General features: G+C 37.6%; 1 protein-coding gene across 5 annotated transcripts in view; it reads left to right on the forward strand.

The window, feature by feature from the left end:
• DPYD (dihydropyrimidine dehydrogenase) overlaps positions 1 to 19,850 on the forward strand; it is a 375,517-nt gene that overhangs the window by 276,272 nt on the left and 79,395 nt on the right. For 2 of the 5 annotated variants that reach the window (XM_026057686.1, XM_026057685.1), the window contains 2 exons: positions 2,128 to 2,248; positions 3,199 to 3,318. In XM_026057686.1, coding sequence (XP_025913471.1) covers positions 2,128 to 2,248; positions 3,199 to 3,318 — 241 coding nt within the window. Of the gene's footprint in view, positions 1 to 2,127; positions 2,249 to 3,198; positions 3,319 to 5,807; positions 5,880 to 17,836; positions 17,894 to 18,289; positions 18,367 to 19,850 lie in introns of those variants that run through there. The other 3 variants (XM_026057687.1, XM_026057690.1, XM_026057684.1) reach the window with 3 other exon arrangements.

Genomic DNA, 19,850 nt, shown 5'->3' on the forward strand with positions numbered 1-19,850 from the left:
TCATGGAAATTCTGTTTTTTTATGCAAAATTCAACATTGTTCCAATTCCTATCAGTGGCTGTTCCACTATGAAGCGCTGTATTAACTTTTTTTTCTTAAAAAAAGAAAAAAGGCAAAAAACATTTCCTCACTACAAAGATTGCTATTTTTTTTCCCTTGGAATTTTAAGTGAAGGATAAAACAAAGATTTCACCTCTTTCATTTGGGTTTTCAAATTATTTTCCATTTAAGTTACCTGTGGTTTTATGGGAACTAAAAATGGGCAGTTTTCCAAGACTGATCCAACAAATGGGCCTTTCAGAAGGAATTGCCTATATAAACAGCACAATCAATCATTTGAACTGTTTAGTAGCTTGAGAAATTGAAGAGCCTTCCATTGCATTTGTTGCGTTAATTTTAGCATTGGAGTAGCACAACTGATGGAAAACAAAGAGCTTAACTTATTATCCTTTGAAAAAAAGGAGAAATTATTACTTACTAAAGAAGACAAACTAGTTAAATTGTCTTAGATAGGATGGAAATTGGGTTAATATGAATGAAAGAGATATCCCAGTGAGCTATTCAATATGAATCAAAAGAATGGGGTTTTTTAAATTGTGTTGGAGAACGAATGTTTATGGCAGCACTGTAAGCAACTGTGAAGCCAGCATAATGAGTTATGTAGTGCCAACATCATGAACATTATTATGAGGATATCTAAGCAGAAGAATTAACATAAAGGATATACAATTCATATCTTCTAGTGGTTCTCTCATTTCTGCGTTGGGCCTCAAGGAAATTCAAAACAGAAATGAAAGTCAAAGATGTAACTACTTTCATACTGCCAGTGCAGCTTTCATGAATATTTCATGGATGCTGCATGGGCGGGGAGATCACCATTTTTATTGGAATGGCAGAGCTAAGTCTCGGGATTTTACTATTCATGTAAAGCACTATGTACCTTCTAGGAACAGAGCCTATATTTTTTATGTTTGTATTTAATTGTTGGTGTAAACCGACAAAAACAGCAATGAAATATTTCCCGTGTGTTCACTAAACTGAGAACCTTCATGTACACTGGATTGCTTTAAACTAAACTTCATTAAAGCTCAGCCCATTTTCAGAGTTACTGCATAGCAGTGCAGCTTTTGGACTTTTTACAGTATCCAAATGGGAGAAAATTATTCATGCGTGACAGACTCAGCTATCTGTAAGAGTGATAAAGATTTAGTAAATGCAAATAATTGCTGCAGTACCAAATAGCCTACCCACAGGTTTTACTTGTACCAAATCTTGTAATAGCACCATTCATTTTTGAACCAGTTCACACTACCGTGTTTACATGCATCAGTATTGCAAATGTGAAGATATTTTTTGAAGAGCATTAGCCAACAGAAAAAAAGAACAACCCATGGCCTAAAAGTTGCATTGAAAAATAACTATTATATGTGCCAGAATGAGAGTGTTGAAGCTACTGAGCTGTTTTCAATGGAAAGGATAGTCGATTACCCTTTACATGATACGTATTCCGTAAGGGAAGTTAATGCCTGGAAATCATGAAAAGCCACCACTTGAGGATTTCTATTTCTAGCTTTAAAAGAAAAGATTTTGATCTTTCATTTACCTTTTTGCCATTCCAAGTTATTCTCTGAAGTCAGAGGAGAGTTCAGAAATGCTGAATTGCATTCTGATAGCCCTGCATCCTCAACTCATCCTTGTTTTGATCAAGGTATAATCAGCCAATACTTCAGGATTGCGTTATTTTATATCATAGTGATTATTTTCAACATACCTTACATAGAGTGAGTCATTAAAACTGAAAAATACTCTTTAAAATAGAAGAGTAAATAAACTCTCTGTCATCCAAAGTGGTATTTTCGCCCTCTGGGAAATGAACATTTTGTGATATCTTTGTCTTTTGAAAAAAGTAAATCTTCCTTTTTTCATGAACTAACCTTTCTGTAATGGATTTGCAGTTACTTGATGTGTCTGAAATAAGTTAACTAATGAGATGGGGTTCAGTCCTGACATGTAATTTCACAAAATTACAGTATAGCCCGTTGTAACAAAGTTTTTCATTGCCTTGATATACCTTTTGTTCATATTACTTTTAATTATGTTCTATATTTATCTGACCTATTTGAACAGGATCCAGAGCTGGTACGGAACATCTGTCGCTGGGTTAGACAAGCTGTTCAGATTCCTTTCTTTGCCAAGCTGACCCCAAATGTCACTGATATTGTGAAAATTGCAGTGGCTGCACAGGAAGGTAACCAACTCTGGTGCACAGACTGGGCAGTTTTACTAATTTGCAGGCTGTGGGGGACTTGGGGGAGAGGGGATGCTGGAAGTAATAACAAGTAGCAACACAAGTTAATATGAAAACAGTTTACTTAATGTATTTAGAATAAGTACAGCGATCACAAAGGTTTCCTAAATTTTCTCCATGTCATATTATAGAATATAACAATCTATGAAGAGAACTGTATTAGACTGTTAACATTAAATCATATGTGTTTGTGTGTAGCTTTATATGCATACTTCTATTCATATCATATTTATATGTTAACCATACCACTGTATCTTCACCTATTCCTACTTTCAGTAGTAAAAAGGGTGTGCGTATCCTGAGAAAACAGAAATAGACCATTTGAGGTATATTTAAATCTTTTCTTCTCCTTACAGCTTAAAATACAACAGGCTAGTAAATCAGCTTCCAAGCAGGTGTATTAATCTATCACTTAGAACCACGGTCCTAGCTTCTCCGTCACACTGTTTATTTCCTCTTGCTTCTCACAGCGAGAAGCGAGAATGTGGCCTGGCGCCAGCAAGGCAGAGCAGGTGGAGGCAGTTACGAGCAGGTGGCCCCCGTGCGTGGCCATCTCCAGGTGTGGAGTAACCAGTGTCACAGATTCTGTCCCACACAGCTGAAAGGCAGCGAGCTGTCCTTCTGCCCCAGTGTTTCCTAGGTGCCATGTATAACCCTTACAGCTCTTTCAACTGATGGCAGCCTGCCTTGAAGCTAGTGTTAAATCTATCAGTCCAGGATTGGTTTTAAAGACCTTTCTGCACATCCCCTTACAGTTCATTACTTTCTGACTTCAGCTGTTTATTTGAATTTCTAGTTATTTCACAGTTTCACAGTTTTTCTGTTTTTTTTTTCTTTCTTGTTCATATACACATTATTTAACAAAAAGTGACTGACCTTTTCTTTCACAGGTGGTGCAGATGGTGTTACAGCCACCAACACTGTGTCGGGACTGATGGGACTGAATGCAGACAGCACACCTTGGCCAGCAGTTGGTGGAGGACAGAGGACCACATATGGTGGCATGTCAGGTAGGTGTTGCCCTTTTTGATGCATAATACTTCCTTGGAGGCTGACAAAACATCAGGAGGTCCTTGTAGTGGGCTAGAATATCATGTCTGCAGTCGCACTGAGTTCTTAGAGCTCACTGCTGGTCAATGTTTCTAACAGTCATGACAGATGGAACAGATTAAGTGTGAAGGCTCTAGCGTTGCCCTTTCCTTAATGGTAAAATGCTGCATCAGAATACTGTGATAGGGTCACTAGAGAGAGAAGGAAATCTCTTCTCTTGTGACCCTCACTTTTCCTAGAATTTTTCATTCTGTCACAATTGTCAGGCCACACGTTAGACAGGGGCTAATGAAAGGGCATCGCAAGGGGAAAATATCAACATTCCAAATGCAGTATATGTTTCATAGCCTGAACTCCGGCCTTCCTTTCTCCTCCCGACTGAATACACCTTTTCCAAGTAGATTATTTTGTCCTCTTCCCACTGTGGTAAAAATGATAGATTCTATTAGGCAAATATATGTATATTTGTGTAGTCTATTCTTTGAGATATACAGGAATGTCTTGATAGACCATATTTCCAAGTGCCACTTCATAGTTTAATATCAAAACCAGCAACAAAACTTTTACACTCCAGTTCAGTGCCTATGCACACTAATGTATTAATCTGCTGACCCTGTGCACTCTGTTGCTGTGACAACATGAACTTGACCCTGTAAAGACAATATTGGGAGCTTCTTGACTTTACCGGAATGGAGATTAGTCTCCTTGGTGATAGAGGTAGCAGTAAATATACATAACAGAAGTAATAGCATCCTCCTGATTAAGTCAAATGTTGTTGTATCAGAGCCACCTCCCACCTCACCCGAAAAAAGTAATCAGAGGAGACCAGACAGGCAAAAAATGTTTTATTTTATGTGACTGATGCTATTCTTAGAGAGCCATAAGAAAGGTAGCAAAAGATACCTTTTAAACAAACTTTAATTCACACAAGTGTATTCAGTGGAAAATTGCCTTACTGCCTTAGATAACTACATGGAATTTGGAAGTTTTTAGAGAATGCTGAAAAGCAAGGAAGAGATAATGATCAGAAAAAATCATTATGCCTATTGCATAATGATTATATCACAGTGACAGTCCAATAAGATGTTATAATTTTAATATTATGCAAAATGGAAGGAAAGGAGGAAAACGAAGAGAACAGCTACAGCCCATTTCAATTTCTCTAGCCTGCCATGTTGACAGGAAAAGAATAAAGGAGGTCACAGTGGGTGCTGTGCATTAAAAATTAATAAAAGAACTATTGCAGTAGTATTTTATATAAGTAACACCATTCACATTTTCTCATTTAAGTTGCAATTTCTGAATATTCCTTCCTACCATAAGTCTGTCTAATAAAATCTATAAAATGACTGCATTATGAAAAGTGTGTCTCTTATGTCACAAATTTAAAACATGTATGCAGTGTAAACTACAGCAGCACCTGGGTGCTTAGCCACATGGAAAGGCCTGCCAGCATTTCCATATTTTGATGGTTTATAATTCTGTTATAACTTAGACCTGGGGGAAAGTTTGCCATTTTGTGTGTGTGTGTGTAAATATAAAAATATCTTTTCCTTCCTGCAGTTTTATGTATATCAAAAGAAATAGAAGATGTCAGTTTGGAATACACCATTACCTAAGATGCAAATCTGGTTATTTAAAATATATGAAAACCACTGGAAGTTTCGTCAATTTATTATGTTTTGAAAGAGTATATTGTTGCAGACAAAGAAAGGTTTCTTGCTGGTAATTGACATCACTAGGTCCCAATCCCACAACTCACTGCGCAAAAGAAAGCCACAGCTCCAATAAAGTCAGCAGACTCTGCACACACACCACAATAGTTTCTGCTCAGTGATCAGGATGTAACATTATACGAATTTATGAAAGCAAGAAAGCAGTTTTAAATCAAGAGAGSTAGCATGCTTACAAGAAGACAAAAAATGGGAGAGTGTTTCTTCTTGTCAGAGCAAGGGACAGGGTGGCCATGGTTCTGAGTCCTGTTCCTGGCCTTGCCAGGGCTCAGTTGTGTGGCCTAAAGCCAGACGTTTGACCTTTCCATGCTTATGTTTCCTGTCTGGTAGATGGCAATGACACCACTTACATGCCTACAGGCTTGCTGGGAGGTGCTTTGTGATCCTTGCCTAAAAGTCGCTTCATAGTGTAAAGTATTGTTTTTCTGTTTTGATTTGTTGAAACTTTTTAGTTGATTTTGTTCTATATATAGCCAGTCCGATTGTTTTTTGGTCTTTCAAATAATTCATCTTAAGAGAAAATTCATTTTTTAAGTCAAAGGCAATGTTATTATAGTAGCAATAAGTTTGGTCCATTTTCCATATGTTTTACAAAAGCCCAGCTGGCTTATAATGTTCTCTAGTGCACAAATCTAGAGCAGATACAGGGTGTAGCCAACATATCTTGCTCTGTGTTTTCTCCAAATTGTGCAGATTTTATTTCTTTTCTGGAATAGAATTGACTCTCCTTTGGATGTCAGTGGTCAGAGACATACAGGAAGTGAAGCAGGACTTTCTGCCTCCCAGAGGTATACGATACAGTTGCTGCTGTGTGATTTGGGGGTCCAGTGAAAGCTGGACTCTCAGTCTGTGAAGATTTCAGCACAGAGCTCTCGGGGTCGGGTGGGTTGGTGAGTTCTGCAAATGTACCTAAGCTCAAGATAACCTACCTGACAAGGAATTGCTCATAGTGGAATATTTTTAGAGTGCTTCCTCCAGTCGAGATTAAACTGGATTTAGATCAGTCTGGATATGCTTTTCTTGTTTTTTTCCTCTTCTTCGCTACTTTATAGTTTTGCTGCACTACTATACATCTCAGTGTAGTGCAGGTTATCTTTTCCAGGTGGAACATGGCTATGTACTAAAGAAACATCTTCCATGTACAACTTCCTCTTGGCTTCCTCTTCCTTCCTCTTCTTGCCTGCCTTGTGCAGAAACAGCTATATATAGAAGGATTGTTATTCATCTTTTCAGGAGAGAAAGAGACATTGGAAAGGGAATTTCTTTTTAATTCCTTCTAAATTAGTAAATGATGGAGTTTCCCACGGTTTGTCTAAAAATAATAAAAATAAAAAACGTGTTGTTTACCAATTCCATTGCCAAAGTTCCTGAGATCTCTTTGTGAACAGACACTTGTGTCTTAGTCATTTCTTTAAGTCTTTCGCAGAAGGAGAGGTTTAATGAGATTACTTTTAAAAAACCCATTTAACTTTGAGTTGTCACAGTCAGTATTTTCTTTCCAGCCAGTGCTCAGGAAGTTAACTTCCTGTTTTGATATAATTTGATCAGCTGAAAATTTCTAAACTCTAAGAAGCATTGCTATTTCCTCCTTCCTACTCTAATGTTTATTTGGTGATTTTGACAGGGAGGCATTCCAGTATCCCAGGTGAGTGTTTGACCACTAGACTGTAGAATTAGTCTCTTTCTCTGTTCTCCACCTCCCTGCAAATATTGGATTATTAATACAAAGTGAAACAGCTCTCACAGGATGCACATAGTAGCACAGGCTGCTGACCTGCACACTCACCTGATTTGGGAGACTCAGGCTCATATCCCTGGTGTGAAGCAGGGAGTCCCACCTGGCTCTCCTGTAATCCTGGTTTACCGTCTGACTATTGAACATTGTGAAAACTCTTTCTCCTCACCTTCTACCTCTATCCAAGGGCCAAGAAATCTTTGCAGGGAATATTTCACCAAAACAGGTACACTTTAATTTTCACAAATTGGCATTTTATAAAGGAAATTCATTTCTAATTGGTGCCATAGTGCCCTAGCTGAGCCCAAAGGCTGGAGCAGCCTTATGATTTCTGTGGCCTCATTACATGAGAGGAGATTATGCTTAGAGGATCCTAGCATTCATCTATTTTTATAACTTTCCAGGAACTGCCCCTTAATCAAAAAGTGTAAATGTCCTGATGAAGCCTCCAAAATATCATTAAGGAAATAAACCCTTACGATGACCCAAAAAAACAAAAAAAACCCACTAAAATTAAGATACAGCTTCTCAAAATACATAACTTGCAAACCCCATCTTATGTGTTTGCAGAATTAGAGACATAGTTTGATTTCCATTAAAGTTTTTTTTTWAATTGACCAAGCAGTATTTAAACTTTGAGAATATAGAATACATAAGATTTTACCCTGAGCTCTTCCTTTATGTGTGCAATACAGAGTATTTGATTCTTAAAACAAAGCGAATGCTGGTATTTATCCTCACAATGAATAATGATATCTGGCTGTGAAAGAGATGTTTCAGTCTGGATAAATATAAATGATTTTGAAAATGTGTATTTTATAGGTACTAGAATAAGATGCCAGGTCTCCCAGAAAAATGTTAATATACTGTCAGCAGCTACATGCTTCCTTAAGATTTGTTTCCTTTAAATGTATTTTAAAATTTAAAAAACCTTTCCATGAGCTTTCATACTGTGCTTACATATTCCAGATCTGTTTTTTTTAAAACACATCACATTGCAGCACTATATAATATCTATTGTAGGCAAAACAGAGCAGAGCTGCTGTTTGAATTTCCATGCTTTTTTGTTCTTCTTTGTCATCTGTTTGTTTCTTTGTTTTTGTCTGGAAGCCAGATCCTTAGGGGATACATTTATAACACCATACACTGGACTTAGCAGAAAACTTGGTTAAAAGTAAATCTTTCTATTGTGCATTCACCCTTTTAATACTTTTTTACAAAAATATTGGTGTATTTACAGTAAGAGTTCAAACATGTCATGTCTGTATGGTATTATTACTCTGTCCAATTATTGTTGTATTCTGTAGTATTTTTACTTGAGTATTTTGACATCATTTGCATATTATACAGACTACTAAAATATATGTGTTTGTATATGTTCTCCAGAGTAAGAGAAATTCAGAAAGTTATGTGTTATAACTTTAGAAATGACCATGAGAGATCTCAGAAAGAATATATCTAGATAGCAGATTCAATCATTAGATGTGGGAATGTATAATTTTGGGAAATGAGTAGAGGCAGTAAATTTTAGTTACTTTTCAAGTAAGTTAGTGGAGCTGTCTCTTTTTGCAAAAAACACTGTCAGACAGCAATTGTGATTTTTAAGGGAATACTTTGCAGGTGTTATTTCATTAAATTAATATGTATATGTTACATGAATAATTGACATTATTAATAGGGACATATATTCCAAGCTGTTGAAATGTATGAATTATACTGAAAGGGGGAAAGTTGAAGTTATAATAATAAGAGCTGCCTTTTAATTTTATGACACATCGTTAAAAGAAAATCTCAAAAAGCAAGAGCATTTACTTTCATAATCACAGTTCTCTCAGTGACTGTGTGGTGTTGATTTTGGTCAAYAGAAATGAATGAAAAGCTGCCTGTCGCTGGAAATAAAAGAAAATATATGTATGCATATACACTTGTGTTTACTATAAATATTTGCTGAGAGTTAAAGACTATTTACATTAACATATATTTATAAAACAGTGTGGATAGGAGTAAAAAACAAATATATGCCATAGTACAATTTTAATTTTGGTTTATTATTTCTGTTAAATGTAGCTCAGCCATTAGAAGTACTTATTTGCATATATTATGTCAGGATGCACAAAGAGGGCTCTGTTTTCCGTGCTGTCCTTGCAGCAGTCAGATTTCTCTCAGTGTTCTGCCGTCACTGGGCTGTGCCAGAGAGATCAGAGCCCTAATAATAGATTTTTGACAGGGAGCTCGCCTGCTACCTGCCCTACACAAATCCTCACTGTTCATGTTTGCTTCATGGCAACAAAGCAGACAGAAGGAAAATGCCAAGTGCTGAGTTTGAGGTACAGCCTGCCATAGCTTGACATTTCAGCAGAATAGCAGTTTATGAGATGCATAATTTTTCATCTGGGACTCAGCTGCCATTTTCATAGAAGCTTGCAGCTCATCGACTGACTGGAAGTAGGGCAAAGGTTTACAGCGTAGATCAAGGTCTACATCCTTCCCATAGCTATTTAAAAATAAGTGTTATTCTGCAGATAAGGTCAGAGAACTACACACATTTTTTCCACTTTTAATATTTTTTAGCCAATTTATTTCCCCCAAAGAAAACACTCTACACTTTTAACGCAGATGCCGTTTGTAGTTGATTAAAAATGATCATAATTGATTTCATTCACCAAAAGATTAAGTGAGTCCTGAAAAAAGAATGAAGCATGGGTCTTTACACACAGTATTTGAACAAAGCTGTATATTCTCCTCCTCTGAGTTTGAAAAAGCTCATTCCAAGCTTGAAATGTTTTTACAGTCTTTACTCTGGGAGTATAATTGGTTTGTGTTTTATTATTGTTATAGATTGAATTTAAATTTTCACATTCATGCACATGTACTTGGGAAACAAATGCAGTGTAGGTACATGTAAGTGAGTGTTTAATTTAGAATTACACATCTCTGTGAGCTTCAGTAACAGTTCACCATGTCACAGTCTCATATAGAACAATGGTACAGTACATTGGATTAATTAAAGAAGCCTTCCAGAGAACTGAATTCTCAGTATGTCAAGATTTCAATTTTATGTTAAATATTTTCTAAAGGCCAGACCCTTAAATCTCAGGGGCTGTACCAAGCAGTGAGCTGTGAATTTAACCATAGGCTAACTGCTAATGATAAGGAAAAGAGTCCAAGTTGAGGCAGCTGTAATACAGTCGTTGGATTAGGCTATCAATCACTCAGTTCCCCGAGGAATGGGCAAAGACGACAAAACAGTGAAAAGGGAAATTAGGAAGGGAGGGCATGACTAGAATGAGATTCTTCACCAAATGTATCTGTTAGTTGGCTGAATCCCCCAAGCATCAGACAGAAACGTCCAGCATTGCTCTCAGACTAAAAGCCAAGTATTTGTTCCAAACTCCTAGAAAACCATCAAATCATCGTTAACTATTGCTAGTCTTTACAGGGTTGTAGAAATGCAACATATAAATCAGTTATATTCTGCGGTTTTAATAACCTGTAATTAGATTAATCTCTAAACTACTGTTGTTGAACGCTGCGGATTTACTGTTTACATCAAAGCTCATATAGAATATGTCCAGTTGAAATAATTAATTTTCCAAATGTGCCTCTTTTTTAATGAACAGATAACCATTAAGCTAGCAAATCTTATTGATGGCTGCCAAAGGCCAATGTCAGAAGGTGATTTGGATGAAATCATAAATTCTGCTCAGACGTTTTCTAACATGGTAAAAAAAGCAAATATCTGTGGCCTGGCTTGTCCATACATGTATGAAAGTTTACATAGTTTTAATCTGAGTGCAGTTAAATAAAATGGGAAATCAGTTGATATAATTGGTACAGAATCACATGGTTTAGTTCAGGCATATCATAAGGAGTGCTTGTATAGTTAGCACCTTGGAGACGTAGTCTGATGAAGAAAGGAGGGAAATAAATAGATGAAATAAGAGAAAAGTCAAAGCATTACCAGGTTGATGGAAGAGGGACTTTTTATTTAAACTTGTTTGCAGTAATGGATAGAGATGTATATAGCACATGCAAACTGTGGCCTGGTGACCAGCTGTTAGTCAGGTAGGAACAGAAAAGTGCTCCGCCAGGTAATGGCAGCAAGATCGAACCCATTGGTATTGGTTTTGTCAGCACTAGTCGATTATCTTCCAATGTCTGTCAGGTTTAGGGAAGAAAGTCTCTTTCTTTTATGATCAGCCTCTTCCAATTTTAAGCAAATGAACAGAAAAAATCTCTCAGGATATTTTTGCATCATATCTTTTGTAAATTATTATGTTGAAATGATTTTTCTATCATAAAAAAAGTTACTATAATTCATTTTGGAGGTCATTTTAAATATAACCACTGTAAGTGTCTAATGAATTATTTATTAGAAAAATACTTGGCATTTAAGTACTTTTCAGTTTATTCTAACACAAGAATTAAAATATTATCAAGAATGTCAAATAGGCATTTATTAATAATAGAGAAAAACCCAGGTGAACTCTTCTGTTAAGTTTGTCTTCCATTAAGTGTCAGCAGCTCTTTTAGCTGGATCTTTCTCACCTTTCTCTCTGGATAATCACAATGAAGTCAAAATGTCTTTTGTCCAAGTGCAGCTTGATTAAGGATAGAGATTGTAGTTGCATGCAGTGTAATTCTCTAGTCTTTCATACAATTTGAAAGGCACCTCTGCTTTCAGAGTATGCACTTAAGCCTGGTAAGAAGGATTTACTCCTTACAAAAGTGTGGGAACTGTGCGCCTTACACTATCTCAGTGGCTACTGATGCACTGGGTAGAAGGATCACTCTGGTATGTCGACTGGTCTCTGGCGGTCACACAAATTGGACTTGGGTCCAGCCTTCTGCTCTATTGGAGGCAATAAAGAAGTACATTTTATGTTGAAGCAGTAATTCTAAGTGGTTAAGCATATGCCTGTGGACTAGTGTTCAAGAAGATGATTTTCATGGTAGTGTTCTGACTGGCCTAGAGGTCTGCAAAGCTTTCTTGCAGTGTCAAGTACATGATAGATTCAAACTTGAATACAGGTTATGAGGCTTCAGTGAGCTTCAGTATAGGTGGCAGAGGAAAGATGTGGGAAAGGAAACAGGGTCCAAATCCAGGTGCATTCACATGTTGGTGTTACAGGCTCCCTGCTGTTGATCATACAGAGTTCATAGTTGTCTATTCTGCTGACTTGTTATTCTGCAGCAAGTTCAACAGCAAGGTTTGTGATACAGATAATACTTGAGAGTGATCAGTAAGGCAGCTGTCGTCTTTGTCTTCAGTATAAACTATACCTGTCACTCACAGCACGGAAGTTCCTGATAATAATTCTAAAAGTATGAGGAATCTGGCAGAGTTTGTAAGCAACTCTGATAAACAGCTGTATCAGCAGAGGTTAAAACCCCTTCATACTTACCCACTATGTCTCAAGCAAGTTTACTTTTTCCATATCTCATCTTGCATGCTTATTTGTTCTAGTCACCAAATGGCATATATTGGTTGTAGATCCCATTTGTATTCAGTGGAAGACATGTTTTCTTCTTACCTGAAGAATCAAGACATTCTTACATTTTATGCCAAAAATAAACATTTTGCAATACATTAAGCATCAAAACCTGAGCTAACAAATAAATACAAAAATTACTTTTTATATAGCATTTGCTAAGATGGAGCTGTCTGTTGTTTTTTCTTCTCTCCTGTGGGACAGCTATACCTGCAGGGTAAGCCAACTGACTACTGTCTTCCATCTTCAGTCTCAGGGTACTACCACTGATGGCAATATGCCCAGCTTCTGGACTGTGTGCTGGCTTCTCCACCAGGTTCAGTAGCTTCAGTAGCCTCCACAGCTTAGGCATCTCTGTGAGCTCATGGGGATGCTGGGGCTCCCACCAGTCTTGCTATCTGCATACGAAACAACAGATTGATGGATTTTAGGAATGGGGCATGGGGTAGCTTGGAAAGAGGGTTTCACAGTTGCATGAAGCTTAAGTAAATCCAGTTGCAGGAGGTTTTGATAGTCACAGGGGGTTGGGGGGGGGGGGGAACAAACCCAAGAAATTATTTGGAACAACTTTGAACACAGGACATTGCTTTACATTCAGCAGTGTCAAAAAGGCATGATTAACCTGTTATTGTTGCTGACCTGCTTCTGTGTAGGAGAAAACTTTGAAATTTCCTGACACTGGTTGGCTATGATTTATGATGAACTCACCACAGTGAGTACATCTTTATTCACCTAAATCCTTCCAACATTCTGTATTTTCTTAGTATTGTACTTGAACGATGAGGAAATCCTAATGCCAACTTCAAACATAAAATGCGGAAGACAGAATATAGGCAGATTTGATTAACAGAGTAGATCCTGGGTTTGCATTTCACTGGGTGTTACATCATCCCTGATGAGTTATTGCTGAAAGCATTTATAATAGTATTTCCCAACCATCAGAACATTTTTTTTACATTTCAAATAAATGCAACCAATATATAATAGTCAGCTAAGAGATCTGCATTTTAATGTGTGTGTTTTCATGCAAGAAACAACATTGTGTAAATGAGCTGTATAAATATCCTGCTCATGAAAAGTAAATACATACAAAATCTTGTAGGAAACCTGCTGTAGTTATTCTGTTTTCCAGTTTATCATCCATTTGCAACATCTATGTTGCCAGGTAATTGCAAACGTCTTCTCCATTAGCACATACTGTGTAACCCACTTCACAAAGTCCTCTTTAAATCCACAAGGACACTCATAGTCAGGGATTTAGCCACCATTATTTACTTTAAGTGAGAGTGAGTGAGAACTGTCAAGCCCAGTATTCCATTGTTTCAGAACGAGAGACACAAATCCGTAGGGAAGCTGTGGCAAATATGTAGAGAAGGTGTATTTAATGACATGAGATCAGGCAATGAAATGTGTGGTGCCATACCTGGCTCAGCACCAAGTAAGGCTGATGCTGTGAAGAACTTTGTTATTGTCAGTTCAAAAAATGGAGAAAGCTGTGATTTGTTTTACAAGTATGCATGAAGACATGGTAAATTGTTATGGTTGTGTCTGGCCATTTATATATGTTTCATAGTCCTCTTGAGTGACATATTGTTTTTCAAAAGTATGTATGATTAATCCAATCCAGATTTTGGCTGGGCCAAGCTCATCTTACTCCCTGTCATTTATAGCTGTGCTTACACTGTTAATGCCACATCAGCTGCCTATCTGTTGAATACACTAACTTTGGCAGTATTTTCACTGATTTTTGGATATATGCCCATTTTAATAGGGAGTACTTGGAGAAATATTCTCACTCTAGCCCCTGATGAACTCTGTACATCAGAAGCACTTGCAAAGAAGCTGTTGCCAGACAAGGCATCTAAGAAKTAGTTGTTTTTTCTTATAATGTAAGCAGCTTCTTCAGACCTTGTTGAAGATGGGATTTGAAGAATTCAGACCTCAAAAGAGGATATGGTGGCAACTTATTTTCTCTAAGAATATTTTGAAAATGCCTGCTAGGTGGTAAAATCTGGTTCATTCCAAGAATGAAGAGATTGCATGTATCTTTGTTGTTCATAAAAGCACATCAGAGAATCAGTCCCTGGCAGGTATCCAGAGAGGGGATAAACCCTGCCAGAGGCAGGGAGGTCACCCTAACTCTTGCTCCATCTTGTTGAACGGGATTTTCACAAGGGACTCCCAGGAGCTGCCTCCTGCACAGTGCTGATGCTGGGATTTCAGACTCAGTCTCGCTGTTTTACACCTCTGAGAGCATCCCCATCTTACAGTTAAAGTCAGGTAGTGTGAGGTGGTAAGAGAGTCTTCAAAGCAAAAGGAAAAAATCACTCATAATTCCTCTTCCAAAGTTGGGCTCCTTCCCTGGACATCTCCAAGGTTCTTTACTAGTTCTCCGTGTTTCTCATGAATGAGATTCTTCTTGGGTGCACCAAAGGTTTTTTGGGCAGAGAAGGCATACAGTAGCAGTGCTTTCTTCTGCCTACACTTTCCTTGTTGTATTCCTGAGCTGCCATTCCTGCCGGTACACTTCTGTATCGGAGAGCCCTTCCAAGGCACTCCCCAAAGAGCCTGAAGACCTGCTAAGGTAGAGCGGGTGAAACATCCTCACTCTCTGCAGAATCTCATAGGCAGTTGTGAGCAGAAGTGCTAACAGAGGAAGGCCCAGGCTTATCCTGCTGAACTTCAGACTCTTAACTGGGAGACTGTTAAGCTTCTTTATGGTCACTATAAAGAGACAGGCGTTTTCAGACAGCAAGTTAGATTTTGGGTGAGTTCCTTTCTCACTCCATTGACTTCATCAGAAATTTGAGGTCAGTACGTTACTAATTTAGGAACCTTTGTCAAATGCCTCAGATAGTTTGGGCCCATATTTTGTGATGAAAATCCGGTGGGTAGGCAAGTAAATGATTCATTTTTTTCTGGTGTGCTTTAGACTTCTTTTTCTGACAACACAGATGCATCTGATTCTAGCCTAGTCCATTTTCTAATCTGATGTCACAGGAAACAGTGTTACTTTTATACTTGCCATTAAAATATCTTCCAATCGGTTGATGTAAAGCATCTGGTGTTTTTTTAATGTTTTAATAAACCCTAATAACAGCATTGCAGTCCTTTAATGCTGTTTCTCATATTCTTGTTACAGTAGGTGTATGGCACACATTTTCTGGTTTAAAAAGCTCAAAACAAATTTCTGCAATTTAATCTCAGTGTTAGAAAAAGGATCACAGCAGCTGTTATAGTATTTTGTATTTACGCGAGTTTTTGTAAAGACTCATGACATGCTCCCTGGGAGCTAAATATTGACAAGCATGCTCTGGCAAGCAAGATCAAGCTTGGTGAGTTAACACAGCTCAAGTCTCTGCATTGACACTGTAACCCAACTCTGAAAACTATTATCCTACTACATTTATTTTGGCTTTATAGGTGATCCTGTCCACTTGTATTAGGGATTTCCACTATATTTTAAATACTGTAACTTTGGATTCATATTTGATTTAAGACTACGATCCATTCAAGGTTGCTTGTACATCCATGTTTGATGACATCTTCAGTAATGTATTCTGTATATAATCACAAATGACAGCATAAAACCTTCATGACTTCAAACCTCTCAAAATAGAAGTAAACACTGAATATAGAATAATTTAAAAATCACATGCATCTTTTATGCTGTGAAACACACAATGTCCTAAAACTGTGAGTCTGTGATAGTCATTGATCAAAAGTGAAGCTTAGACATATATTCATTATGGGATATAATTAAGGAGATTAATTTTATTTGTATTCTGTAACTAAAAAGAAAAATTCCCTTTTTTTTTCCTAATTGCAAGTGCAGCATGTTTAAAATGCTTATACTTTACTTTTTGAATTTCTGAATAAAGAATTTAAGCCTATTTGGGATTCTAGTAAATTTGGCATATAGACTAAACTGATTACCAGATGCGTTGTGCAACATATGGCATTGTACAGTCTTTGTGTGCTTCATAGTATTTTCTTAAATTACCAGTATTTGTTTTGATTCCAAAAATGTACTTGTCTAGGCTCTCTAGTGCTTTGGACTTAAATGCTGGCTTTTCAGTGCTGAACAGATGTGTTCAAATTTCACATGAAACAGTTACGCTTTTGTGAGTCTTCCTCTTTGAACATTCTGTACACAATATTGTGTCAATGATAGGTCATGCAAATGGGGTCTTTTCATTTTTATATGTACACTTAATGCTTAAATAACCTTCAGAATTCCTAATAATTCTTCATGATGAAGAAGAAAAAGGAAGCAACCCAGTTTTGCCCAAAGATACTGTCCACTGAGTGAATCAGTTCTTTCAGATACTTTTTATTTTGGACTGAAGAAAAACCGGAAGGAATGAAAACATAATGCTTTTATGGGTGGCAACAATAGCCAACAACAGTCCTGTATGTGTCTGTGACCAGACATATTCCTGTGTTTGAAGCTGTATTGTGGGTGGGCATAAAAATTCATTCATGAGAATGCACAGAATATGGTGCCCAAGATGAGGAGATTAGTATGTAATTTACTTCTAAGAGGAGGCTGCTTGAGCTGATTTATAAAGGATACCCTTACAAAGGTATCCTTCATACTACCGACAATTTTAGAGGAAAGGACAGTGTGACTTTTTGGGAAGGACAGGAGATTTGTAACCAGGAGAGCTGACCACTGCCTCTTCTGCTCAGGTGAACTTAAACTAATTCTCTCTCTTCACACACACATCTCCTCTCCCAGCCTCTCCTGCATCTTTTCCTTTCCTTTCCTTTCCTTTCCTTTCCTTTCCTTTCCTTTCCTTTCCTTTCCTTTCCTTTCCTTTCCTTTCCTTTCTGTAAGATAAAAATCTTACACCTTTGTATAATGTTTGGATATTCTCTCTTAAGAGACACTGTTTAAGTGCCAAATATTGCTGGTTTATTTTTAGTAGGTAACGATGTGTGTTCTTAGCAGTATCTTAAAATCAAATAAACACTTTGTGGGCCCCAKCCTTCCATTAATTGGCCTTTACTTTGATCACTGAAGACCAATGAATGCAGTTTAGGAGTTCTGTTTTTATCATTTTTCTCCAGTGGAAGCCAAGGGGATGAGTAAGTACGTAAATTAAGTCCCGTACTCACCCTCTGAGCTGCCCTCATTGGATAACAATTAAAATGATTTGACAGAGCAATGCACTAAATTCCCTCTCATCTCCTTATGTTGCTCTGAATATATCAAACAAATGAGTGTTTAGGCCTGTTAATGCTGTTATTTTTTATTAATGGTGAAACCAGAATTATGATGCAGGTGTATAATTTCATCTTGAAATCAACATTGAGTTCTGTGGCTGATCACAAGCAGGACTGATGTAAATATGTTTTAATTACCAACCCTCTGTAATATATCTGGAGCTAGTAAAGGCCTCCACAAATAAGGATTATGCTTCCTCTATGCCACAGGTAGTTTGCATAGCACAGACATGCTATTATTTTACTTTCCACTGCGGCATTTACTCTTTGTCTCACTGTATATTCTCAGCTAGAGAAGTGGCGTGAGAGTTCCCATAATTGTGAAGTTTATTAAAAGCAAGGAACGGAGGAATAAACCTTTCTTTAAAATCATCCTCCGTGCACAGTACTTCACTAAAGCCAAGGTATGATGAGTTCTCTGTTGGGGGGTCCTTTTCTTTTACAGAAAACTAAATATTATCATGTAAATTTCATTACAAAAATACAGAATATATATTTATACATACAGAATATATATTTATATATACAGAATAAATATTTAGAAACTTAGGAACCTAGTTATAAAACCATAATTACAAGAAAGTGTTCTTGTATAATGAGCACTTTACATCTGTCATCCAGTGTTTTAATGTCTATAGTAGTTATTAGCTGAATATTTCTATTATTACCATTCTGAGAGCAACTGCCATTCTTGAAACTGATTGATGTTTAGGAATAAAGCACCTTTATTACATGTTGCCAGGTTCTGAGGACCAATCTTATAACCTACAGTGCCTTCAAAGGAGTGATGATACCTCCTCTTTCTGGAACTAATCACAGGTGAAGAAAGTAAAAGGGTGAAAACTTTTTTGTTCTCCAGAGAAGAACTTTCACAGCATTGTACGCCATTCTGCTACAAAATGATGATAGTATTTTATCCACCAAAGGTGACACTGGAGGAAGGTAACTTTATGTACAGAAAGAGATGTTTGTATATAGGAAACTAGCACTTACAGTGGCTTGGCTTGAAGCAGTGAATTTATTTGCAGGTTGGTAAGACTGTGGTCTCGATCTTTCATTGTTTGGGTGCAAAACAATCTTCCCACAGGGTGTGACGGTTGCAAAGTCTCCACTAGCATTTTCTTAGTTTATTTAGGTTCATGCTCCATCCATACCAGTAGACAAATCTGCAATTCCAAGAAAGAAAAAGGACAAGGAACAGAAAAGTGAACCACCCCACCAAGTGTTTATCTTCTGAGGGCCACACTGTTTTCCTAGGGCCTTGGCAATCTCTAATCGTGCTTTGAGAGTTTTCAAAGGAGGAAAGCTGTCGGAAAACATTGCAGGCCAGTGAGCTATAAATATTGCTCAGAGGGGACTGGTAGTTTGGGGAGGTTTTGCACGTATTTCTTAATTTCTTAATTAATTTTATGTGTATTTCTTATTTAATATCTTCATCCTCATCCTGCCTCTGCCTTACAGAGACTGATCTGTAAAGACACAGTGCCCACCAGCTGCACTTTTCTATTGCAATAGAAACTACGAGGAAGTGGTTTCAGCACCTGGGGGAGAGGGGCTGTGCGGCCAGAGAGGTCACCCAGTGTGTCYTGGAGCCAGATTTGCTTGTGATCCTGAAGATGTGAAAGTACATGCATATGTGAGACAGAGAGAAAGATAAGGAGGCTCAGTTATTTAAATTTGTGTACATTTACGTTAAGATACACCACTTTTGACTTACAGAAAAGAATACTTTGAAAAAGAAAAAAAGAGAGAGAGAGAGTCCTGCAGTTCTGGTATTTTCCTTATGGAAACATAACTGGGTAGACATAACTGGGTAGTAAATTTCTAAACCCTCTGCTGAGTGTGAGAAACAGTCCTTGCGTTTGTCCAGGAGAAGAGCCCATCTCATCATGTTTCTGCTGTTTCACATCTCTTGCAGACCTGTAATAATGCTGTAGCCTGGAAATTTGCCCTGATTTTTTCTGAGTAAGATCCAAGTAATACTGCTCATTCTTTGTGTTTCTAGTGTCTTAGGACTGTGAGGAAATATTTCTGGTGAAACACCACTTGTAAAGGAAGTAGTTGGAGGTCTTTAGTACACACGTGAGAGGAAGACTTGTTTGCCATGTTTTCAGAGGCAGGCTTCTGGGTTTTTTCCATCAGGACCACAGTGACCCAGCAGTACTGAGCAGGCAGCAGAGTGCTGGTTCATCCAGCTTCTTGGGCTTCCCACCTAGAATAAGGCAGAGAAAGGGCTGCTAGTGTGGCACTGCTGTACAATGTGATGTCCAAGCTCAGCCTCTGGGAGCAAGTTCACATACTGG

This window comes from Apteryx rowi, unplaced genomic scaffold, assembly GCF_003343035.1.
Source record: "Apteryx rowi isolate R43461 unplaced genomic scaffold, aptRow1 scaffold_14, whole genome shotgun sequence".
Classification (NCBI taxonomy): domain Eukaryota; kingdom Metazoa; phylum Chordata; class Aves; order Apterygiformes; family Apterygidae; genus Apteryx; species Apteryx rowi.